At 44.7% G+C, this 26,628-nt stretch overlaps 1 protein-coding gene across 5 annotated transcripts in view; it reads left to right on the top strand.

The window, feature by feature from the left end:
- The window catches only part of arid1b (AT-rich interactive domain 1B), a 237,294-nt gene that overhangs the window by 34,351 nt on the left and 176,315 nt on the right, over positions 1-26,628 (top strand). For 3 of the 5 annotated variants that reach the window (XM_069197114.1, XM_069197131.1, XM_069197127.1), the window contains exons 2-3: positions 2,579-2,809; positions 20,079-20,216. In XM_069197114.1, coding sequence (XP_069053215.1) covers positions 2,579-2,809; positions 20,079-20,216 — 369 coding nt within the window. The remainder of the gene's footprint in view (positions 1-2,578; positions 2,810-20,078; positions 20,217-26,628) is intronic. The other 2 variants (XM_069197118.1, XM_069197121.1) reach the window with 2 other exon arrangements.

Below are 26,628 nucleotides of genomic sequence, written 5' to 3' on the forward strand. Positions count from 1 at the left end.
TGGGTTTCACTCCAGCAGAGCTCTTAAACAGCGGTCTGATTTATTTTGGATTTCTGTTTTTGAGTCCTTTTTTTTAATAAGTTGCTTTCGGCTCTTCAGCAGCTGAACGCGGTTGGAGTTTCAGGGCTGCCCTCATCCAGGTGCGCCTGCTTAAATGTAGGCAGCTGCCCTGAAGACTAAGGAAAAACTGAGTTTTGTGATACAGGTTCCCACGTGTGTCTGTTCTTCCTCAGACTGATCAACTGTTAAGAGCTGTGTAGTCAGGAATAAGTGAGCAAATTCATCAGTTGAGGAGAGTCTGCATAGTGTCCTGAAGTCAGGGATCCAGCTGGAACAAAACTCAGAGGACCAGTAAAATACATCATCACATTTCAGTTTTGCACACAGTTATAATACTGTAGTGTGTGAGAGGCTTATTGCTGTGAATAGCAGGATGCTTCAAAGCAATCAAAGAATTAATTAATGTGTTACCTCAGATTCTTTCAGTACCGACAAATTATTTGAAAGCAACTTGTTAAAGTCTAATGACATGGCATTTGACTAATCCTACAGTAGCTGTTTCTTTTATATTTTTCTTCTAATGGGAGGGGAGCACAGAGACCCCCAAGAAGATATTTTAATTAAAGCTTTCCCGTTCGCAAAGCCTTGTCTTTGTGTTGTTTTGCACGGAATCACGATTACGTGAGAAGAGGCTCAGCACGGATTCAAGAAATCATTCGTTTAACACTGAATGGAGCAGTTTCTCCTTCTGTGCTCGGAACAACAATACTGTGAGCAGGGGGGCGTCTAAAAGTCTCCTACTCACGTCAAAGGAGTGGCGTTGAAGAAGCTTGCCCGGGCTACTTTTGCCTTAGTTAGAAATCATAAATCCTGGCGGATTTTGGAATTTGTGCGGAGTAGATGGTATCCTGTGGTGAAGCAGGAATTTACATCGGACAACAAGTTTGACTGTATTTTACACCACTAGTTAGCGGACTTGAGCTGTGTCCAATCGGAGGGAGAGGAGGAGGGTTAAACCACTTGTTCCTCCCCGAAGGTTTATGCAGTAAATCCTGTTTACTGTGGGAAGGAGGCTGTAGGGAACTGATTTCCCTGCTCAGCTCCTTAAACCTTTCCAGCGTGAAGATGGGCAGTGCCCCCCAGCCAGCAGTGGAAGTCCATAGACGGGGAGTCTTTTTGAACAGGTCTGAGCCCCCTGTTCAGGGAGGTGGCCTGGGAATATGCCGTGTGAGGACAGGAAACCTGACCCTCTTGTGGATCTGTATTCCCTGCTGTAGGAATTGCACTCTTTGCACATTTCTGTACACAAAACACCCTATCATGATCAGCGAGACACAGATTCAGCGTTTCTATGAATTGCACGTGTGTGTCAACATTACGAGGATACCTCCTCGCATTACACGCGGGGAAGCTTACCACAGAACGCCGAAAATGCTGGAAATTGTTCTAAACGAAGAGTGAATACATACTTTCCGGTCTGGCGTTGGCCCTCTCCTGTTCCATGAAAGAGTTGCACAGCGCGATTTGCACGTTTCTTTGCCCAGCAGAAGTTGCAGGGGGGGCTTTCAGAAGCTGAAAGTGAAGGAGAGCCAAGTGGAAATCTGGAACAGGTCAAAATCAAATCAAATCCAATCAAATCAAAGTTTATTTATGAAATGCATAACAATACAGCGTGCAGCAGTAGTTGCTGGCAATGAAATATATTTTCTGCGAGCTCACAAAAATCACAAAATTAAGGTTACTGGTTGCACCCACAGTGGGCGACTGGCCACAGACGGAGTGCTATGTCACAGGGTTGTGGGAGTATGGGACAAGCTACACAGCCATGTTACTAAAGCCTCACTGCTTGTTTCAAGAAGCAGCTGGATGAGTCCCTTAGATCATTTAGCTAATAACTACCAAGCAACCTGAATGGGCTGACTGGCTTCCTGCCGTTTGTAACCTCTGTGTGTGTTCGAGGGCAGTTCCTTCTTGGTGGGCAGGGAGAGAAGAAATCCACCCTCCTCATGTCACGCCCATCAGTCCCACCTCTTCTTGGTTGAACAAGCACAACAGTGACATAGCAGCAGTTGATTGTCCAGGTCTCTTAGACAGGGGGAATGAAGGAGGGTAGAGGGGTCTCGGTTAACGCAGCATGGAAGAGTCTGTGCCTCACCGAGTATGTTTCATACCTTTGGTCAGAGCAAGTTGACATTCGTTGGCTCCCAGTAAGAAGTTACTTGTACCATTTATTCCTGCCACTCGCCACTTAAACAAGTCAGTTCTCCTTAATATCCGGGGTTGTTAGGTTCAGTGTTTAATGTTAATGTTTTCCTCCTGCAGCTGAGTCCAGGTGCTCGTGACTTGGCCACTGACTGAGGGCGTTTTAGTCATTTGCTTCTCACCCCCTTGTCTGAAACAGCCGGTCAAACGGATGTAAAATCATCCAGGGCAGGGCTTTCCACTCGCGAGGAAACGCCGGCCTCTCCGGGCGGTGTCCGACGAAAGACGATAACCCCGTGGCGGTGCCGAAAGCGCGGGGGTTTCTGTGTGTTCCCGCGGGGCAGCGTCTGTAACGGGCTTGCTGTTTGTCCCGCAGGCCGGCGCCGTGGACTCCATGGCGATGAAGAGGTCCCAGCTGTACGGGGTGGGCAGTAACCCGTACTCCCAGCAGCCACAGCAGCAGCAGCAGCAGCAGCAGCCGCCGCCGCAGCAGAGCGGCACCTACCCTGGGCAGCCGTACGGGTCGCCCACGGCACACCGCTACCCCATGGGAATGCCAGGGAGGAGCCAGGCTGCCATGGGTGGAGTGCAGTACCCTCAGTCACAGGTACCTCCTGCTCTCCATTTTCACTTTGCCGTGTCGGACAGCCGTTGTTCAGGTCACTTCCTACCTTCAGATTTCCTCATTTTCTCAAACCATTACAGCATGCGATCGTACCTTATTATGACTTTATTTGAACTGTAGGTACTGTCTGAACTGATTTTGTTCACCACTGAATACAGTTTTGCCCAGGCTGGAATTACTGGCATATGGAAACATTTAGGGGCTCTAGTCCCTGTTGTTCCCAAAGAAAAAAGTGGAGGTGGTAAGATGATGTGGCTTTATCCCTTTCATTAAGGAATCTATAATGGCTAATTATTACCGATGTATCCATCTAATTTTGTTATTTGCCAGTTGAGTGTTTTTTTACATCTCGTTACGTAGCCAAGGAGCCCACGACCTCGCTCCAGGGAAGAACGAGGAAGTTTCGGTGATCAAAAGCTTGTGCTGCATTCATTAAGTCTGAAATTTATCCCTCCTTCGTGCTGTGCGTTCCTTAATACGTCACGGGCACCACGAAGCTGAACCGAAGCTTCAGGGCTGGTTGGAGCTGACAGCGCCCCAGGCCTGCAAGGCTTCTGGTGGCCAGAGGGGGTGCTGTGTTGCTGAGAAAGCCCAGGGCAATTAATCCCACTCACCCAGTAGTGCGCTGCTGCTTGGGCAATCACAGCCAGTTAGTGACATAACCCCAGCTTTAACCCGTGACCACAGACCTTAATATGCTTTTGGAAGAGTTCCTTCATCATCTGGGCCCCAGAGAATGTATCTTTATTGCCCCTGCATTGTCTTCCTGACATAGAAAGAGAGTTCAAACAGTATAAAGTATTTTCTTACTACTGGCATTTCATTTCTCTTGAGTGAAGCAATACGCTAGTTTCACAACAAAACAAGAATTTGATCAGTTTTCGGTCAGTCAGGAATTTCAGTGTAAAAACTGGGGTCCGTTGTGTACTGGGCTTTAGGCCCCGCAGTTAATAGCTTTTAAAGAGATTGCTGTGCTTCAAAGAAACCGTGCGTTTTCACACCTGGCTCGTTTTACGGTTTAGTATTGGCGGGAGAGGGACGCTTAAACGATCTTCCAGGAGCTCCCAGCGCACACAGCAAGGCCAGGTTTGCCTCCGACGCGCTCTCTTCTCTCATAAACTCTCGGCCCTCTGCGCTTTTAAAGAAGATGCTCCGTTTCGGAATTGCCTCTCTGAGACGGGCTGATAACACGTGCGGAAAAAGTCACTGAGCTTGCTTTTGTTGAGGGAGCTCTCCAAGTCAGCAAGGTAGTAAAAAGATGCGTTTTATGAGACACACAAAATGGCCGTGGAGCGATGCCTTGGAGTCTCCATGAGAACCCCCTCCTGGAAGTTTATGGTAATAAAGAGCCTCGTCGTCTGTTTTATTTGGTTTTGACAAAGCTTTGGCATTGTGTGCCTGATTAAAAATGAATTACATGAGTTTGATCATTTTGGTTAGCCTTTGGAAATAAGCAATACACGTTTTCTTTTATTTTTTTTTCTTTCAAGTGCCTCATAGACCTGCTGCCTAAATCCCTGATCTGACATCAGTATGTTCCATATAAAAGTCCGGAGTAAAGAGTTAAAAAAAGAAAATTCATTTGTTCTATTTAAAATCAAGTACAAGTAGTCTTGGCAGTCACTGAGCAGTCACAAAAAATAATTAGCAAAATCAGTTGTTATCCCTGGATGTGGCTAGGGGAGATGTAACTTACAAAGTTGTAATTATCTTCAGGCATTAAAGGAAAACCACTATAGTGTCATTTTGGAAAAAAAAACGACTAGCAGAAAGTAATGACTTTATAATAAGAAGCGCTAGATATTTCATCTAATGTAACGCATTTAAATAGGAGACGCAACAATGTTTTTGGCAGATGAAGCCATCATTTGTCTGGTGTTGCAAAGATGACAGTGGGCAAATATTGCTTTACGGTTTTACGAAAAAAATATTGGACGGTTCTCTCATGTTCCTCCTCGTCTCCTTCACTGAGCGATGCGGTTTCTGGGGTAGGACAGGAGACTGAGGGCTACGACCTCCTTCATCATCTCTCTCCTAGGCTTGGTGTCCGAGGCAGAAGGGTGTGTCTGACGAGCGAACTAGCCTTCGTCCTGTCCTGTCACGGGTCACCCGGTCACAGTTGGGAAAGGGAGACGCTTGGAAACTTGGATTTTCAGTCTTCATCAGTCCTAAAACTCGTGTATCCGTCTCTTCTGTCAATAACTGGCAAAGAAATAAACTGACCTTTATGCTTTGCTGATTGCCAGTATGACATCCAGCAGTTCATATAAGGAGAAAGATCTACAGGGTTGAGTTCGAGATTTCAACTAGTCATTTTTGGTGCAGAAATCCAGTGTGTAAAAGGTTTCAGTAGGTAATGCTAGTATTTTTTTTACTTATTTTAACGGTTCAGTCTAGTTGATCCTTTTTGAATGGTGTCACATGACAGGGCAGATTTCCATGCGCTGCGATGGACTGGCGTGACTTTTGCCCGTTGCTTGATGGGATAGGTGCCAGGACAGGCGTTGTGGCAGAGAGAAACAGTGTTTCGGTTGTGGAGCCTTCTTCGGGTGTCTACCTTCTTGAACTAGTACAACAGTAATACGAGCTGCAGTTCGGGAATCACACCCGAAGAAGGCTCCACAGCCGAAACGTTGTTGTCTTTCTTCTCTTTTCAGCCTGGAATAAACCTTTACTTGTTCCTTTGCAGCCTACGCATGCTGACGCAGCTCCCCACTTGAGCTACTTCAGCCTACTTCTGCTGCGACCCACTGTGCCTTCCTCTCAATCTTTTTCCGGATCTCTTCGTTATTCCTCCTCCTCCTCCTCCTCCCTGGGCTACTTGTCCCCCCCTCTCTCACTCCGATCTTCACAGCGATCTGTTCCAAGACCAGGCTTTCTAACCACCTCCTATTCCTGTACAGATGTCGTCGTTATACAATTCCTAAAGGATTTCATCTGAAATTGAACACTTTTTCCTTTGACTCCGACACTACCCAGAGTAACACTCGGAGACTTCAGTTTTCGAGGAAACTAATGCTTTCTGTTGTTTTCTCCCTCAAACGACAGATTACCCTTTCTGACAACAACATCAAAGAAGCTAAGGAATTTTAAAGGCTAACCTCTCTATATATATGTTCCCTTTGTAACTAACTTCATCAGATCCCATCACACTTGAAGGAAGGCTCCACAGCTGAAACGTTGTGTTTCCTTGCTTCTCTTTTCAGCCTGGAATTACCCTTTATAATATCTAAAACAACATTCGGTGGTTCTAGTTCTCTTTGACCCAGCTGCTATGATCATCGCCTGATTACGTTGGTAGTTCTGAAAGTACAAGAATCTGTTTCGCTCTTCATTCACGGCCTTTATACTGTGTGCTGTTTACGTACTGTTGCAAAGAGATACAGATTTATTTTAAATGGAACTGTCGTCTACGTTCATGTGCCAATCTACCCAAAACAAATGAACGCCACATGCACCTGCAGTCATGGACATTTTCTGAAATCCTGAAATGTCGCTGTTTATTTATATTAATAATTAATAGTGTAACATGCCAGGCCAAGCGAGATCAGGAGAAAATTGGGATGCTGGAAGCTGAAGCAAAAAAGAAAAAGGAGTTTGCGTGATTTTATGTCAAAAGCATCTAACAGATTCATTGTTTTTCTGGACGTCTTCATGGAAATTGAGTGGACCTGTAAATAAATGGTGTCAGTTCCACAATAATTCCCCAAGGCATTGAAGGTGGCAGCAGGGAAAGAGAGAATCTAAAGAATACAGGATGTTTGATGTAAAAATAAAAATCCCTTTCCCTCAGCTTTTGAATTGAGTGAAAATGTGCCATCAAAGCTCGGAGAAATCATTACTAATATGCAGACCTGTTCTTAAGCACCGTTATAAAACAGTAGAATTGTACTATTTAATCATAGTGGAAATAGTACTTTCTCCTTGGCCAGTTCTTTTAAAGAAAGCAAACAGCGCAGTCTTTCCACATTTTGTGGTGGGCCTTGGAATTCTTGTTTTTCAGTGTTCATTTAATGAACGTGGATGTGTAATTGTGTTCCTAGAATTTCAAGAGTGTTCTGCCAAAACATTTACCCTTGAAGCAAGAGGTTAAAAGTCTTCCTTTCTGTGAAATTCGAAGAATCCTTTATCACAGTGGATGAACATCTTAAAACACTTTTTTATCGCAGCAGGCTTTCAGAAAGGGGTGATGGTCCTGTTATAAAAAAGCCTTTTTTTTCGTATCGTGGAATCGTTTCTGTCGTATATAAACACTAAATCAAACACTAAATCACTGAAACAGAGAGGAATTTCACCACGGTTTAAACAGGCAGCCCCTAGAGCTCTGTGTGAGCTTCATAGGGGTTGTTTTTGATCAGTGCTGATGGGGAATTGATGGGCAAAAACCTTGAAGGCTTTAGGAAAATCCTTGAAGTTCTTGCTGTCCTGATCAGGGTAATCAGAGTCCATTGCAGTCGGTGCATCAATAACGTCAGCACATGGACCACAGAGCACACTTACAAACCGGGGGGAAGGACAGAAGGCATGGAGCTCCTTTTTGTAATGCAGAGTGATGGGTGTGTGGAACTGCAGCAAGGCCGCAGTGCTGTCGCTGATTCATCGGGGTTCTTCAGCGGCAGAACAGATGAAGTTCCAGGATCAATTAGTTAGGAGGAAGAGAGCGAGCATTGATGGGCCTAATGGCCTCCTCTCATTTGTAACTTTTATTACTTCTTGTGTTAAATCACTCTACCCGTCTGCCTCGCGAGGAAAAGTGTTGTGCTTCCATTAGTTACAAATAAATACCGCAGTTTTCATACAGCCTTTGCCAGTCACGTCCCCTTTTAACAGATCAGTGATAAAGAGCCAAGTCTAAGAAATTCTAAGGTAAATATGTCTTTGATTGGTAAGCCTGAAAACCTCATTGCTACTCAGGGAGCCCAACTACCTGAGGGTTTCTCAGAGCGTATGCATTTATTCCAACGTTTCAAGCATGACGTGAGACGGAGGGTTTTGGTCATGTTTTTTTTTTTCTTTTCAGTGTGCATTTCTGTTTGGTAGCTCTTTGCCTCTATTTCTGCAACTACTCCTATTTCTGCTTGAAACTGGGCAGAGAGCCCCCAGTTCTCAGAGTAGAAGTTTTGCTCTCGGAGTAGTGGTTAGTAAGTTGTTCAGGCTCAGTCAACCGAGAAACGCGCATCGTGTTTTTTAATTAATGAAGTGTGTTCAATAAGTATATTTTCTTTTGTTGCTGGCAATAATGGCAGTAATGGAAAGAATGGAAATTTCCTCAGGATTTCCAGGTTCAGTGACAGTTTCTTCCCACAAGCTGTCAAGATTACTGAACCCTACCCCAACCACTGGCTCATACTGATGTGTTTGTTTTTCTAAGCTGCGTGTTATTTGCTGCTGTTCTGTGTTGATGTTTTTGGCGTTTCCTTATTGTCTCTGTATTGGAGCAAACACGCAAATAAGCATTTCATTGCACTTGTGCATATGACCGTAAACTGAACTAAAAAGTCTATAGACTATACCTGACACTGGACATGAACCAGAGGACGCAGGTTGACGCTGTGTGCAAAATGCATGAGAGAGAAGAGGAGGCCATGTTTTACCCAAAGATCTGTGGGAGTATGCAACTTGGGCTTCTTTCGAGGAAGAGCTGGAAGAGATCCTCGAATCAGTTGGCTCCTGCCTGCTAAACGGGTTGATCTCTGAATGGCCTCCTCTCATTTGTAACTGACCTTGAGTCATTTGAAGGGCTCGGAGGTAGGGTAGAGAGGTTGGAGGTCTTGGGTGTGTTGCTGGATCATAATGGGGCATTTTTCCCTTTTTTGATATTGTAAGAAAATAGGCAGGTATTAAAAAATGAAGATTTCGACACCAGATTGCTATGCAAGTGAGTATAATGAAGAATTAGTTCACCCTCTTCAAGTTATGTATTACTGGGCATTAAGAGTGTTTTATTTTGTTCTCTGGCAAAGCCTGATAATAGAGTAATAATCAGGCCTAAACTTGCATAAAACAAATGCATACCTATTAACAATAATTTATACAACTATATAAATACTACACCATTTACTGTACAATCAGTATGTTTCACAATCCCTATCTTAGACCTGGTGAATTCGAGACATCTGTCTCGGTCATGTAAAAATACAACAAAACACCTTAACAGGCAAAAGGGAGGGAACCTGTCACCCTGTATCCAGGGTTAAATCTCCCTCTCTAAAGCACAGATATTCACTATTAAATGGGAACCAATTTTCCCAGTCTAACAAAGCATCACTAAAATGGAATTGAAGGTTTTAGCCTGAGGAGTCTACAGTATTGGAAAGCAGAATTCTCTAGGATAAATGAGACAAGATCTTGTAGAATAATGCTGAGGGTCTAGTACTTTTCATAGTGCTCCGATTACCCGGACAGAATTCCACCACCGCGGGTAGAGAAGGGAATTTCTCCTAGCTCATGGCTCCTGTTCTCTTCCTTCTTCTTTCATCATCTCCCCTTCTCCCCCCCTCGTATGTCTGCTCCTTTATGCTGTGGTCCATTCCTGTGGAGTCTGGATTAATGACGTACCCAGGAATGTTCCAGTCACCGTTGAATCGTTATTCTTGAATATGGTGCTCCTAAAGCTTCCTGGAGAAGCACCCTTTGGTCATCTCTGTCTTCCACCATGTTTACCTGCCTCCCTCGTCCAAGGAAAGCTAAAACTCGGCTGCCCTCCCTCCCCCCCCCAACTCACAGAAAATATCTGCATTTTTCCTGGACCCCTTCGTCCAGCTCTTATGTAGCACTTGTATCTTTAACTCAACTGTCACCTGCTGTCAGATGGCTCATGACAGTATATGACAACACAAGTCCGCATAACATCACACTGTGCTATAGACTAACTGGCTCGGATGTGGTTGAGGCACAAAGTCTGCAATACAAGGTCGAAGGTACAGGGTGAAAAGTCTGGTTTCTTTTTTTCTACTCCTTTATTCCAGTGTTTAGATTATTGTTGGGTTTGTACAGCTAGTTTAGGTACCACGTCTCTCACGCCATGATGATTGTTCACATTTTTTTTATTATTGTATGTGGCACCATGTAATATTCTTTCTTTTTTTCCTGAAAAACCACTAAACAAATTGCACTTAAAAGGTACGAGGTGTAATCCATGCCATTGTGGTGCCGGTTCAGGCACACTGTTTCTGTGGTGTTAAGAGGACTAGAGAAGAGTACGTGCCAGCCCACCCCTGGTCTGGAAGCAAGACCGTTGCAAAGACGACCCCCCGGCACTGCTGAACCCTGCTTTTCCAGTTGGATGGTCTGGGGCAACGGGGGTAAAGTACCTCCCTGAAAGTGCAGCAGCCACATCTCAGTCATGTTTCTTAACGCCTCCTATTTGCATTACGTCACGGGTGATAGAATTGAAGCCAGTAAATCGGTGTGAGATACCGTTCATGTTCAAAAATAGACTTTATATAACTGTTTTTATACAGTATGTACATGCGGAAACATTTTCCATTATACTGCAGTGAGTTTTTATTGTATATCGTGACCAAGCTTCACCTTCGAGCCTTTTACGCTGTCCTGGGCAAGAATGCGGTAGTTAAATGTATTAATAGGAAAAACTTACTTAGCCTGTAATGTTAGAAGCTCAACTGTTGTTTGGAATGGATTTCCAGACCTGTCTTGAGTGCCTAAAAGAATATTGTGCTGGGTGCTTAAGGGAGCAAGTAGAGAAATATTTCAGGAGGTTGCTGGTGGAAATGTGCGTTTTTTTCTATAATTAGCTGTTCTGAATTCATCTTAATTTTCATGATAATTATAAATGGATTTTTATGGATCAGTTCAATTAGGTCATTTGTTCAGAGTGCTTTTCGCTGGCAAGTGACTTAGATTGTGTGTCTAACTCCACATCGGCTCTCGTTTTGTCTTGCTCTACACTCATGGAAGAGCAGAGTGGACTTCAGGTCGCTGCCCAGTCTGGAGTTTCCTGCGTAAGGTTTGTTAATAAGTTACGGTTTTAAGAGTTTTATTGTTTTATGTATCTTCTAGAGGAGGGCTTTCTCTTTGCAAGGACTGGTTTTCCCTTGATAATTTTAGAAGCAGACACTTTAATTGGGAGGTGTTGCTGTATTTTTATTTCAGTTAAATATTTTTCACTTTGTCCAAACACCTTTGGAAACATTATTGCAACTTTCTTATCTTTAACATAAGTCTTTTTGCTGGAACTTCTTTTGTCCTTTGATTCAGATTCAAGACAATATTTAAACTTTAAAAAGCAGCAACAAGAAACAGTAGTCGTCATGTTTTTTTTGTCATGTGATGTGTGAAGCTGTGAATTTTTGTAGCAGTTTATTGTAAAAACAGACATTAATACTTTTGCAATGGGAGATGTGTAACGAACATCTGGACCACCAGCAGTTCTTAGACTAATGACAAACATGTCTAAACATTACCGACTGCTGTTGACAAAAGTAAATCTGGAATCTCTGAACTGTTTTGTCTGTATTAAAATCAGAGATAGTAGTAGTAGTAGTAGTAATAATTGCTTACACTTATATAGCGCTTTTCTGGACACTCCACTCAAAGAGCTTTACAGGTAATGGGGACTCCCCTCCACCACCACCAGTGTGCAGCCCCACCTGGATGATGCGACAGCAGCCATAGTGCACCAGTACACTCACCACACACCAGCTCTCAGTGGGGAGGAGAACAGAGTGATGAAGCCAGTTCAGAAATGGGGATTATTAGGAGGCCATGATTGGTAAGGGCCAATGAGAAATTTGGCCAGGACACCGGGGTTACACCCCTACTCTTTTTGAGAAACGCCCCGGGATTTTTAATGACCACAGAGAGTCAGGACCTCGGTTTTACATCTCATCTGAAAGACGGTGATTGTTTACGGTATAGTGTCCCCGTCACTATACTGGGGCATTAGGACCCACCTGGACCGCAGGGTGAGCGCCCCCTGCTGGACCCACTAACACCTCTTCCAGCAGCAACCTTAGTTTTTCCCAGGAGGTCTCCCATCCAGGTACTGACCAGGCTCACACCTGCTGAGCTTCAGTGGGCTGCCAGTTGTGAGTTGCTGGGTGATATGGCTGCTGGTGTTACAATGGCTGGCTGGAGATGTTACAATTATTAAAACTGAGTCTTAATAATTACCTTTATAACTAGTCTATTATAATGAATATACTTTGTATTATCTATGGAGTGCCTATAAAGGATTAATAAAGGGTTTATAACTGAAGTATAATATAAAGTGCTTACCTTTATCCTTGAGGAGTGTATTTCTTTTTTGGGGGGTTAACTATTTTAATTTTGACAACAAATCTATATATCTTTAGCGTATGTGTTATACTTTTCAACGGCGAGGGCTTTGAGCTCGCGTCAATGAGTATAAGAGTGAGGTGGAAAATAAAGTACGCCCTCTGAAGATTGTGTCGTTTTAGGTACTAAGACATACTGTATCTGACCTTCACCTAGTCCTCATCAAGTCTGGACAGCAGATAAATCTTACCTCAGGTGACAGATACCACACACAAATTTGACATTGTCATGATTTATTCAACAAAAAAAAAAACAGCCAGCGTTCAGTAGCCTTGTGTGGAAAAAGTAAGCGCACCCCATGATCCAGTGACGTGTGGAGCCCCCTTCACATCACTGTAAATACCCAAGCTGAGAAATTCCTGAAAGTGCTGCTTCCACTAGAACTACAGGAAACAGAAAAGAGAAGTCCCACGCACTGCTGTAATCTGACCAGGGGCACTCTCCCACCAGGACTCCCGCTGCTGGAAGTTGGAAGTTTTTTTTTTTCTTCCACAGCTTCAACATGGCCAGAAAGTTAAATTGACTCTAAGTAGTGATGGAAAATTAAATATGGTCTCAGGACCACCTACTGGACTGCTTAATGTTCCACTCCCCCGTCATTTTGCTTCATCTTTGTCTTGTTTTTCGTTCTGACAAAGCTGAACGTTGTTTAGTTCTTCCAGCAAGTGCATCTATGTGTGGCTTGCTATTCTGTCTTGGTACAGTATGTCCAGACTACTGCTCCTTGTTCACAGAGCATTTCATGTTTATGGGTAACAGGTTTCATTTTTAAATCAGAACATGCGTGAATCTACCCTATCTAGTTTACAGGTTGATGGAATTGTGACCCCTTGTCTCTTCCAGTTAGCACGTCATCTCATCAGGAATTCTCAGCAGGCTGTAAGCTCGGTGGTGGAACTGTGTAATTTGTCTTTTTATTGCTGATTTGGTTGGTTCGGTGTTAGGGCTGTAGTAAATGCTTTGTGAAGATTTATATTTAAAATTCCTCATTGGTTTGCCGTCTGCAGCCCTGCAGGTATATTGGAGGGAGAAGGAAAGAAAGCAGTTTGCCAGTGATTAGTGACGGGGGCTTTTCAGAAGGTGATTTCCAAGCATAGTAAATTACTAAGCGATTTGGTATGCCAATCTTGGCTGAGCTGCTTTTTCGCATTTATAATGTGGCTTGGGTTTTTCTTGCTTTCCTTTGATGAATCAAGGTTTCCAAAATGTAATCAGAATATTAATAGCCTAATACTTGGGACAGTGTGTCTTTGGCAGAGTACAGTCAGATTTATGCTCTGTACTACATACCTGATCATTTGAGCAGCCCACACCAGCTATGTTGAAGTCTGCTTAGTCTTCTGCAAGACAAGGCCAGTTCACATTTCTGCTTAACAGGCAGTAACCACCAAGGACAGCTCAGCAGAATTTAAGGACTGCTGGAAAGCGTGCGCGTTTTGAAAGCCGAATTCCTTTTCTGGTGATCTCGAAAACTGAAAACCAGTAATAGGACGGTAGGACTGATTGTTTGACCTCTATAAGCCCAACAGTGTCCCCTGCTGTATGCTGTTGTACAGAACAATGTGGGTTTGTCCTGTTTGGGGTGGGGGGGGGGGGTGATTTTGAAGCCCACCACCCTGTCCCATACTCTTGTCCCGATTATTCCCACCAGCAGGTGCTCCAGAGCTGAGCTTTAGCGTGACCCCTTGCTTGGATGTGTGGGCTGTTCTTCCTCCTCTGGCGGTGACGTCGGCCGAGCGTGGCGCCCCGATGCACTTATTGAAATAAAAGGGCAGGGGAAAGCCCACCGTTATTTCACACGCACAGATCACAGGCTGCGCTCGTCTTCCCCGAGGCTCGGGATAATTCAGCAGAGTCCGGGAGAATGAAATGATGTGAGAAACGTGAATCTTTTGGTTTTGCCTCGAAGCAGGGTCATAAGTTGAGATGGAGAACGTTTATGTCTGTGGCTGGACCGGAAGCTGACGCAGTACCGCCTGCTTGCAGCAGAAACTGGAGCTCCGGGGGTCTGCCGGGACGTCTCCGGACCTCCAGTTTTTGCAGTTGCGATGCCACTGAATACAGCACTTTATAAAGGGTATAATAATAATTATTCATGTTCATTGATTGAAATCTGTGCTGCAGTATACCATTGCTTAGTGCTCTATTAATATTTAATATGCTAAATCCCACATCTTGTGTTGTATAATTAATAAGGCTTATGCCCAGTGAGATGAAGACGCTTATAACTTCTGTGTTTTTTGTTAAATAAAAGTCTCCGAGGAACCGTTCATTCATGAAATGTCAGATGTTTTTCTGAGGAAAACAAGAACGCAAACCACAAGATTAGGGAGATTTAGCTTGGATGACTTTGTTCCCAGTGAAAATCCTGAGGTCAGGCTGTTTCTCTCGTGAACCCACACGCTAAGCAAAGTGCCGTTTCCTTCGTGGTACGGTATGTTCGCTTGAGTCAAAAAGCTCCTGTCGTTCTTTCGTTTGCAGCTGCGGCCTGTAACAGTGCCCTGTCCGTCTGAATCTGTGCGGTTTAGGTAAAGATGAACGTTTTGTGCAGCAAATATAACCTCTTGCAAAGTAAAAAAGGTTTCCAGAAATACATAGAGTACAGTGTGAGATATTAAAAAGGAAATTGTGTTCTGTGTACAGATACCTCTGTACAATAGCTTGACTTATGATCAAAAATATCCGTCTGTGACATGGACGCTCAATAGCTCCATCGATTTCCCTTGCAGGCTTCACTCTGTAGGTGCAGTGCTTTGTTTGGGTGGTGGGTGGTGTTCAGACAGGGTGTGTGGGCCGGACTGGGCAGGGGGTAGACTGCTCTGCGTGTCAGTCAGGCACTCCGTGCTCTGGTGTCATCGCCACTCCAGGCTCCTTAGCAGAACTACACAGAGTGCAGAGCATTAACGGGCCCGTTTGTATTCCTGTCATGTCTGTTTGTGGTATTTAATGTTCTAACATCTCTGGTTGGCTGAATCCATATGTCATTCAAATGGGAACCTGTGCTTTGGCGAAGGCCTGACAGGCAGCCAGCCGCGGCGAACAGCGATAAAATTATGAAAACTCTGTCTCTGTTCATTGGACCAATCGAATTACAAGCCGTTTTTCCCTGATCTGCCTAAACACACTAAACAGCTGGTATGTGGCGCGCACACACCCAGGCTTGTCTTGATTAGGGCCCTGAGTGGAGTGGAAATCCTTGAGCTGCACGTTTGACACGCTTTCTGGTTCTGACTTCTTCTTTAACTGCCAACTGGTTGGCTGGAAGACACCGCATCAGGTGAATGAAACAAGTTTTAACGGAGCTATGTTTATATTGCCCACTATACACTAAGTATGGTGCTGCTTTTACTTTATTTTAAAGTCTCTGTGATCCTGTTTCTCCATGTTACGCTCAATGCCGTTGTCCAGCACTTTACCTCAATCAAGCAGCTCAGCTATGTCCCTGGATTCTCTTGTCTCCTTCAAGCAGAGCTGAATGGAAAGTGGATTTTTTTTAAAAACTTTGCATAATGGTTTCATGGTGCACAGTGTGATCCAGTCCCACAGGAAACTGTTCTATACAGTTGTACTTCCTAACTTGTATTTCCCCAAGAAAGGGGCTAAATAGCAGTGTGCTGACAGGACATCACTACAATTTCCTTATTGCTTGGGGACACAAGACTTGTTGCAGTTGGGGAACTGGAGCAAAAACAAAATCATTCACATCCCTTCCACTGGCAAGCGGATGCTTGGGCCCGAAATTTAGGGGGATAATAGCAATCGGCAACACAGACAATGAAAGGACCACCCTGGGCGCAAAGTTGTTTTTCAATATACAAACGGCATCAGATAAGCAAATAACTCACAGCGAATGTTAAAGATCTTTTGGGAGCTTGTGTACCCTGGTCCGGTGTGCATGAGAGGGGAAAAATGTTTGAAGACTGATAAACCAGCGTTCGTGATGCTTCACATTCTGCAGCGCTCATCAAGGCAGCGGATGGAGGTGCCCGTTCAACAAGTTGTTCGGCTCATTCGTGCTCAGACTGAGTGCGTGAGGGGCAAAGCAACTTAAAGACCAGCCCACGCGCCCCGTTGAGAAGTTCACCCACAGACGCCTTAGAAACAGGAAGGCTCATCCTGTTGTGTGACCCCGGGGCTCTGCGGTCGACACGGGTGCGACAGATCTGAGGCCTGTCAGGAATTGGTACGGCATTGCGACGGGGGATGCCATCGCTGTCTGGTTGCCTTTGACAACAGAAGGATCCGCCTGTTTGCCCCTGAAACCCCTCTCCCGAATAAGCAGGTCTATCACTGCCAGCACCACAAACCAAACTCGTGTTAAAACGCGTTGTATGATCTGGAAAGCACTTGCTTAAACCCGCCCTAATTTACAATCGCCGTAGCTAAGGCAGGTGTACACTTAACCCAGCCCAGTTTTCTACGGTTAAATGTGTAATTACTTTTCATGAGAGCTGAGCATTGGGTGTTCACTTGGAAGCTGTGTGATACATTGTGTAAACAGATACAAATAAATTCTTGTTGAATGCGTCTTGATTTCGGGTTGTTAACCACAAAATGTGTTGCTTTGGCAAGGGTCTGTAGGCATCCTATAGGCACTGTACGCAAAGGGGTTGCACCTGGATGATGAAACCTAAATGCAGCTAAGATAGGAAACTTAAGCTACTAAGTAATGTTTTCATTCGCCTGAAAATGCATTACCCTTCTCTGTTGTACGTAGTGGGTGCTGCACTGCATTTTCCTATACGAAGAAATCATTTATGTTAATTCCTCCTCAGTTGTGTTTCAGTGTGCTTGTCAAGCCGTTCCCCCGGTTTTTAACCTCCAGCTGCTTTGAAGACCTGCCGTTTGTGTGCTGTTCTGTGGCCGTTTGTGTGCTGTTCTGTGAGTGCCGCTTTCAGTTGAGCAGCACCAGCTTGTTCCCCGAAGAGTGAAGGTGGACAGCTGCGCCGCGGAGCGCACACTTGTCAGGAAAATGCGTAGAAGTGGAAGAAGTGTTGAATTTACCTGGCGTGTCAGAGGGTTGTATAGGGCTGGCGGCTTTCCGGAGAGCGCCGCTCCTGGCGCCGTTCGGAGCGCGAAGAGAGCTCTCTGCCGTCACGTCACGTTGGGGTTCACTGGCTCTTTATTTTTGTGTGGGATAAAACCCAAACACTTTGGCTCTGGTTCCAGCCATGCGTGAGTATCCTTTAAGGCGTATCGAAGATGAGCCACATCCGAATGACACTTTCTCTCGCAGGTTTGGAGGTTTTTAGTTGAACTGTTTACTGGAACCGTGTAAACGCGCAACGCCGGTAACAGCGCATTTTCATTTCTTACAACAACATTGCACTTGCAGGAGACAAAAAAAAAAAAAAGTGAATTATATTTGAAAGGCTATCAAAAAATAGTCACAAGACTGTCAAAGCCTGCACTGTCCCCTTTTAACTAATGAAGAAATAATATAATCCAATACACGCATGTTTTAAGGAGAACATTTGAAATATCTTGAGTAATATTTTTGTTGATCGTGATTTGATCAAAGCCATTCCTGTCCCAGTCTCTCTCTTTTGTTTTGCTTATATCGTAGATTTTGTGGCAGGATAAGTGCTCTGTTTACTTTGGGGGAATTCTGCTATTTAGTTTTAGCAGACTGACAATGTGCAAAGCTGTTCATTCCCTTTTTAACGTCTTTCCAAGAAAGCAAGGTATGAATGAACATGATTTAGAACAGATTCCTTTAAAGCGCAGAATGTCCGAGACGGTGCTTGTCAGGTCCCGCTAATTAAAATCGGGCGTAGGTTTGCGTGTGCGCCTCGGGAAAACGGTTTGTGCTGGCTTTTATTTAGCTGCCCTTGAAACCCCGGAGGAAGCAATTTTGTGTGTGTGTGCTGGGACGGTTTAACCTGGCAGCCCACCTGGGTGGTTGTGCGTGTGTGTGTGTCGTGTCTGACGACCTGAAAGCGCTGCCTCTGAGGTGAGGCAGGAGTTGATCTTTGCCGTTCGCCTGGGCCGGAGCCGCCTTTCGGGAAGACCCGGGATGAGCTCAGCGAGGGCGCAAGCAGCTGCTCCTTAGAATGTGTTACGTAAGCCTGTTACAACAACACACGCAGCGGGGGGAAATGTTTATTAATTCTCTGCTTGATCTGTGACAAGAGAAAGCACACCACATTCCAAAGGCAGCACCCGCGTTTTGGCAGACAATGAAAGAGTTGGGGCTATAGTAAATCTCAATTAAGTGCTTTGTGTCCGTGTGTAAGAGACGCATGAAGGAAAACGAGGCCAATAAAATAGTTCTAACAATAGTCGTGTAGCCTAGAGATTTTCTAGATTGAAGTAGGATGTCTGTAAAGTTGTTGGATAGTTTTAAATACACGAATGGGATTCTTTCCCCCAAATGTTTTATAAATCTGCTCTTTATTTGGCAGGGCCCTTTTTCTCCTCCATGTGTGTTTTATTATTGTTATGGCTTTATTTGTGACACCCCATTCCAAATTCCCACGTTTGTTAACTGTGTGTAGGCGAGAACTTGGACTGCGCGCAGAGCCTTGCCTTCTGACGCTGTTCGGCAGTAAACAGCGGGAATTGTAATGCCGGAGTGTTCCACGCGACTGCAATACCTTGGCTACCGGGTGGATTGAAGATTAAGCCCTCTAGCTGTGGAGTACGAGCAACACAGTCCAGGAGGCCACTGGGAGGTCTCTCTCCCAGCACCCGGAGAGGGGGAAAGCGTTTTTTTGTGCTCGTCGGTCGGGCGCAGTGGGAGTCTGCTGTAACTACGATTAATTCCATGGATCCTCTGTCTTGCCTTCCCCTTCCCTCAGTTCGCCTCCCAGTCCTGGTGCAGGAGGACCACACACTGGCTGGTTTCAGTTCCAGCCCAGCTCCCTGTTACACCACTGAACTCTCAGTTTGACTCAATAATAGGATTAGTTTGAACCATTTGACTCCTTTCAACTCTTCAGCCCGTTGGAGGGTCCCTTTTAACTGTGGCATTTCATCCGTCAAATGAAACCCCTCGTTTCCGAGTCAGGGAAACTTTAAAATATCTACGCCGAGCAGCTCCAGGAGCAGGCCGGGGAGCTCCTGCCTTAGGCGACTGCATCTCCATGGCGACCGTCTGGGAACATGTCAGAGAAGAGAACGGGCTGCTCCCAGCTGGGCCGAAGAGACTGAAGTCGCCGCAACTCTCACACGGACCAGCTCAAGTTCGCTCTGCTGAAAGCAAGTTGTTAGTGCGCGCCGCCGTTGCGGATTTTGAAGCGGGTGTCTAACTACACACAGGCGGGCGGGCAAGTTTGCGTAGCAGCTCAGGGAAGAGGGGAGAAAGTAGGTCTGTCCCATCACTCTCTCGGGTGGCTTTTCATAGCAGCGTGCTTCTCATATCGTGAACAATACGCCGCTGTCGGGTAGCAAACCGACAGCTTATTTATGTCTTATTCCTTTTTCAGCGGGTGGTGACTTTGGCGTTTGGGACTGTAGCTCCCAACGGCTACAGTGACCCCTCACAGCAGTAAACAAAATGTTTAAAAAGAACACGGTGGAGGGGCGGACTGTTTGGGTTTGTCTTCTTGTAATCATTTTTTAATGAAATGATTCCCAGGCAAGTTATCTTGTTCTGCTTACTGTCTACTTCCCCTCCCTTCAAACAGCCATTTCAGAGAGATGTGTATTTCTGGAGGGAGTTTTTTTTTTTTTTGAAGAGTCCAGAGGCCTGAGGCCTGTACAGGCTGGAGATCCACACGCCAGAGGCATGGCTGGCTGGGTTGCAGAGGACGGCTTGTGTGTGGAGCGCAGGTGTCCATGCCTCTCCGCGTGCGTGTGCGTGTGTGTGGGTGGGTGGTATGCGGTGTGTGTGTGTGTTGTTGTTGTTGTTGTGTGTCTGTGTCTGCGCTTGCGTGCGCGACAGGGCCTCGGCCCGGGCCTCTTCATTCGCCCTCCTGACTGGTGTCTCTGCTTTGGTTGGCTCTTTCAGCAGATGCCTCCTCAGTATAGTCAGCAGGGTATGAGCGGGTACTGCCAGCAGGGCCAGCCTCCCTACTTCAGCCAGCCTCAGCCGCCCTCCGCTCTGACACAGCCTGCCTACATGCAGCCCAGAGCCCCGGCCCAGCAGGTAAGACCCCAGATTCCCGTCCAACCTCCGCAGGCCTCTGTCTGCTCTCTGTTCCTGCAGCAGACGCTGATGCTGCAGCAGACGCTGATGCTGCCAGGCTTGACCGGCTTGAAAGTGTTGTGTTTTCTGATTTTGTTCTGGACAGCAGCCCCGTTTGATCGCCGTACTGTTCCGACCGCGCGGCCCCCGATGTGTCATCTCCAGGGGTTGGCGCTCTCCTTGTGCGAGTGGCGGTAAGGCCACTGAGGCGGGGGGGCCTCTGTCCCCCCCCCGACTAGCTTTGAAAATGTGAGAGTTTACCTGAGACGGGCCCGAGCTCCGAGGGGTCACTGAGGTGAATCCAAGTCGCTTCAGTGTGAAAGGGATTACTTCAGCACAGCCCTGGCTGAGTCTTGATTTACTTCCAGTGGGATTCTCTGTTATGATTAAGAATGGAAAATCAGATGTAACTCGACCTAACTCACATTTTTGTCATTTAAATATTTAACTACCTTTTTTTTTTCCTGAAAGACCCTTGGGCATTGGGTGGAAAAGGAAGTTTCCTGGTCTGTGCTCATAACATGGCGTTTCTTCCCTTTCACTCTTATTAATTTATTCAGCAGATTCTCCTTTCCTAAACGGCTGTAGTCATGTGTACAGCAGTCCGTTTTGCCAAAGACACTCGCGTGAATGTCCTTGTTCGAGATACAAGCGCAGTGCCTCCTCTGGGGTTTGAGCTCACAGTTCAGCTGCCAGTCATGATCCCAGAGCCCTCGCCGCTCCTCCCCACTGCTGCCTGTACGAGTGGATGGGAAGGGTTCATTTTCAGTGACTTCTGTTGCTCCTGTCTTTATGGAGTCGAATAAACTTTGCTCTCTTTCAGTGGCGCTTGAGAGTTGCACCTGGGGGAGTGTGGCCCCGAGTCCTGCAAGTAAAAAAAGGGGAGTCAGTTGTTGGATTTTTGGACGGTTAGGAACCGCAGAGAAACTTCACAAGCTTTTGGGATCTGGAGTTAGGTGCAGAATTGAATCTTCATCTTCGGAGTTACACTGCCTATCTTGTTATACATTTCTTAATACTTTTGCTGTAGCAGTGGTGCAGGATTTCTGCCTCTTTCTTGATGGGCTAAAAAGGAAAGAGGGCAAGTAAAACTTGCACACAGGAGGGGTGCATTACCAGCAGAGGTCTTTAGGAGGGAAAATGTTAACAAGCGACCTTTGGTAACACCACAGGCTTGGCCTGTTTATTATGCTGCGCAGAGGCCTACGATTTTGAAAAGGTCACAAAAGCCTTTTTAAAAAAGTTTTTACCTTGGAAAATATTTCCATCTTAGTTTAGTTTCTAGAGGAAACATACAAGTAGAGGACGTCTACCTCAATATGAAATTTTCAGACTGCTTCAAACGTTTATTAACTGACAACTGAAATGTTTAAAGTATAAACTGTTGGCTGTCTCTAAACAGAGACCCACTCAGATTTCTAGAAAGACATCGGTTTCATTTCTTTCCCCAGCTTGCCTTTACATTATAACTGGCTTTTTCTTGTGAACTGAATTCTTTTGTTCCTGGTTAAAAAAAATAACGCATTTTGGTTTCCTTAGTGTGTTTTTCTCAGCATATCGCTCGATTTGAGTTGACAGTCCTTTGAGAAGGAGTTAAAGAACTTACCGGGCAGTGGAAAATGGTAAGAGGTGAACTGGAGTTCATAAAATGTAATTCACTTTCTGCTCCTGTTAATATCTGGTAGAAATTCAGTTAGTACATCAGTCACCCACTTCGATATTTTGAGTTCCAAGTGAGGGCCACGTGCGATAGCAGATGGGCTGCCATCCTCCCACAGGACACCGTGGCTTCAGAAATATGAAAGTAAGCTGAAATCAGATTACTCAACTCAATCCAAGAGACAGATGCAAGCAAGGCGTAACTCCATCTTCTCTGAGGATGACCATGGTTCTAGGGCATTTACTTATGTACTCTCCCCCAGACATTTGAGAGCACGTGATGCCTGATGACTCTCTTGTCAGCAGAGAGCTCAGTTGAAAGCAAAATGGTGCCTTTTTGTTTTATTAATGAAACAAGTGGAATAATCTTGCTGACAGTGTACAGTATCTTTATTCTGAGACCCTGTGTAAGAATTCCTTTCCCATTGTTGTCCTTTTCTCCATCAATAAAGTGCTTGAACCAGCCAATGAGTCTGTCTCTCCTCCCTCTTATGAACAGTGTAACACATTTGTTCATTTTTTTTATGACAAGATACAGACTGTTAAGCTGAGACCTCAACTCCTGCAGTCGTGCCAATTATGCTTTCTTGAGTTTTTGGGCCCTAATGCCAATGGTCTCAAGCAAAGCTCGTTCCTGGTTTTCTTTGTTTGTTACCTTTCTGCCCATGGTGTTCCTGAGGTCTGGTCTAATGCCTGGAGGCTCAAAATCTGCTGCTGTCACACCTGTATTAAAATAATCTAACCAGGACCACCGAGAGCTTGACAACTCCGTCTCTCTGTCCAGTTTGCCTCTTCTCACTACAGTTCTGCAAAGGCGGGTGGCGGCTCAATTACAAACTCGCTGTTCACGTAAGGAACTCTTCAGACCCTTTCAGTCAGGGTCTCCACAGAGACACAGCACTGAAGCAGCCCTTGTCGCGATAGCTAACACTTTGGTGATGGTTTCTGACTCCAGGTCACTTAATATGCTTCTCTTTCTGGATTTAAGTGCAGCTTTTGGTTCTGTCAATTAAGGCATCCTGCCTGACCATGTGAAAAATTACCCATTATCTTGTTCTGAAAGCTTTCCTCCAGTTTTAAATCAGATGTTGTTTCCTTTGCTCAGGGTGTTCCTCAGGGTACTTTGCTGGGTCTTTCACTACACAGACTTTCTCTGCTGCCCTGCTGGACTGATTGCACATTGCAGACCAGATCAGATCCTGCTGCTGCAGGTATTTTCCTAAGCCTCGTTAAGACAGATTTTGATGCAACAGTAGTTTATTTGTACTAAACCCGAACAAGACTGAGATTATGCTTATAGCTGCCAACATCCGCTTCACAAAGGGAATTGAAGAGAAGCCAGGGTTTCATTTTCATCAACCTGGCTGCATAGCTTATTCCAGATTCCTACAACTCTCTGCGTAAAGAAGCGCCTCCAGTTCTAGATTTTAAACACACCTCCACATAGTTTACACTTGTGACCCTGGGGTCATGTTTCACTCTTTGTTCTCTGTTCATACTCCCGTCCTCTGTAAATGTCCCTGCCTTGCTGCCTCCATGAGTGGAATCTTACCCATGGATCTTCTGATGCTGTCTTCCTAACTCATCCAGGGACAAGGGTCAGCTCAAGGGCTGATGAGGTTTCTCCTGTGCAGCACCATGTCTGAAGGACCCGTCGCCCCCAATCCATTACAGACTCGGGTTTTGACATGTTTAAAAAACGTGCTTCAAGAACCAGTCTTTTCCCTGTAGCTTTCAATGTATAGTGTAATTGAGTCTTACCCTTGAAATCACTCTGTTAGTGTGCAGTTTTCTTTTGCTTCCCTTTCGCTCGTATATACTGGCACATAGCCTTTAGTCTCTGGCAAAATCCTCATACTTCAGTTCATATTAATATTGTTGCCCCCATAAAAGGACATTTCAATAATTAGTTAAGAGAGCAGCTTCGGTTAGAGCTGAATGCGGCTTGGCTCCAAGAAGTGTTGGAGTGTCCTTTCAGACTAGTGCAGTATTGCGATATATTATGGCAGGAGGTTCTTGTAAGCTTTCGATACATGCAACGTTTCAGTTCTTCCTGTAAATAAATTGCTTTCCTTTCCTGTAAGAGATATAGAGTCAATACCGAAGCCGTGTGTTGTATTAAAGTGGGCTACCCGAGTAATGGGGTGAACTGTCTGGGTTTGTTTCACGGGTTCCTTCATGAAGTGTTTAAGAAAAAGTGTGTATTACAAAACCATGTTTTAAGTGTGTGTTTTAAAACCACCTCTTACCACATGTCTGTGCTTTAAGACCGTTTTTTTTTATTCTTCCAGAAGTACCACTCAAGCACAGTTTTAACGATGGCCTTCTGGCCTGTGAGTCACTCTTTTCCTGTAATCATTGTGGCCATTTCCTCTATGGCCTGAAATTGCTTCCGTTTCTTGTCCTCTGATCGATGCTTGTCAGATGTTTACAGTCCTGGAGAATTCACAGCCTAGCTGAACGGTAGCAGGGTTTTGCCATTAGTTCAGCAGCCCATAACAGCAAACAATGTACAACAGCAAAGCATCTTATTGTAGTAGTAATAAAGAGACACTACAGCAAGGCTTTAGTACAGTTCCTATAAAAATAAGGGTGGTGTAAGCAGGTGGTTAGACATTTTTATTAAGTTAATAGTATGTTTTATACTATCAGGACAAGAGCAAACCTCCATGTTTCTAAACACTTTTGTGTATTTAATGGTAATAGTAGCTCTGTCAGCTAAAATATAACTTCAGTAGATGTTATAACATTATATATTATGATTTAAAAATGTTCACCTTATAATTATACTACTTGGCAGAAGAATGAAGACCCTTGCACAGTTTTTCACAGTTTTGTTTCTTTTAAAGTGTGCAGTCATGACACTTTGAAGTAGCAATTAATATGTTATACACACAACCTACTCCACACATTTAAAGTAAAAAACAAGAGAATGAATACACAAATTTATATGAAAGGAAAATGAATAAGTCCTGATTGTGTAAGTATTCAAACCCTTGGCTGTGGCAAACCTAAATTAATTTGGGTGCGCAAAATTACCTTAAGGAGCCACACAATTAGAATGCGTGCAATAATAGTGATTCAGATGATTTCAGTATCGATACACCTCTCCATAAGGTCCCTCAGTCAGGAACGATTTTCAAGCCAAGATTCAAACCATAAAAATGAAGAAGCTTTCAAAACAACTCAGGAATTTCAACTCAACATCTCTCCTCAGACAGAAGCATAGACCAAGAGAATGGTATCAAAAATTCTGAAGGACACCGCATATTTCTTTGAACAAGTTGATCATTAAGAAGTGACAATCACCCACACCCGTCAAAATCTGTCCGAACTGAGCTGGATAGGGATACCACAGTGAGGCCAGTGGTGACTTCGAACATTGCAGAGTTCAGTCACTGAGCTGGGAGAACAATTCAGGGGTCAACAGCATCCTAGTCACTCCACAAAGGGGCTTGTAGGTTACAGAAGAAAGAAAAACCCCAAATCCTGCACATGATTGTCAACAAAGCACTGACGCGATACTTCAAACACTTGGAAAAGGGTTTTGTGGTCAGACAAGGCAAAATTTTATCTTTTTGACAAAGAATCAGTCATGGTGGTGGCAACATTATCTTATAGTCCAGCTTCATCAGCAGGAACTGGGCATTTCGTCAAGAGTGATAGGAACATAAATGGAGTAAAGTACTGCTTCAGACCTAAATATGCCACAAAAATTCACTGTCAGCAGGACAGTGCTCCGAAGCTCAAGTCCAGAGCTGCACTGGAGTGGCTTTTGAATAACAAAGTGAATATCCTTGAGTGGCCCAATCAAAGTCCTGACTTGAATCCTGTTCAGAATCTGTGGAAAGGCTCGTAAACTGCTGTCAATGTGTGATCCCTAAACAACTTGAGAGAGCTTGAGAACAATCGTCAAGAATATGCCAAAGCTGGTGGCCACGTTGGCGAAGACTTGTCCAAAAGACTTGCAGCTGTAACTGCTGCCAAATGCGATTCCATTAAATATTGAGTTCACTGGTCCGGATACTTATGAAATCATTATATTTCAGGTTTTTCTTAGTTTTTGTCGAGCTTTACTGTAATTTATCTTGCCCTCAGAAATCTTTAGCCTAGACTTTAAGGTGAATAGGATATGTATTATATTGACAAAATGCGATACCATAGGAAAGGTCTGAATACTCTTGCATGGCAGTCTAATTCGCTGCTTTGTATTTTGTGAAGAGATTTGGTTGGATCTGTTCATTCTGAAAGGCAGAGTCCCGTTGAGGAGCGTTTCATTCATAAAAACGTCATTGTGAGATTCTCTTATTTTCTTCATGTTAGTTAAATGCACATAGCCCCCTCCCTCCCGTTCATAAGCATTTACATTTTGTCTCTTCACAGTCAAACACGATATTTACATTTCATAAGAGTCCCACAGCACAGCCAGATTCAAATTCTTTCCAGGCTTTATTTCGTTCTGATATTATGTTCCTAATGCCAATATCTGCAAAGCGCCATTTCTCCTAAATCCGGTCTTCCAGTATTTAAGTAGTCGAAGGTTAATTAGACCGGAGTCTCTCTCTGCAGCGGTGTGGAAATATTAACCTCCCTGTGCCCGTGTTAAATCGTGGGGGAGATAGCAGCAAGCTCACTGGTGGAAGACTGTGCTGTGGGAGACGCAGCAGGGCCATTCAAAGTTCAATGTCATTAATTGGTCAGCATTTGAATATTA

The sequence above is a fragment of the Lepisosteus oculatus genome, chromosome 2, assembly GCF_040954835.1.
Source record: "Lepisosteus oculatus isolate fLepOcu1 chromosome 2, fLepOcu1.hap2, whole genome shotgun sequence".
NCBI classification, from domain to species: domain Eukaryota; kingdom Metazoa; phylum Chordata; class Actinopteri; order Semionotiformes; family Lepisosteidae; genus Lepisosteus; species Lepisosteus oculatus.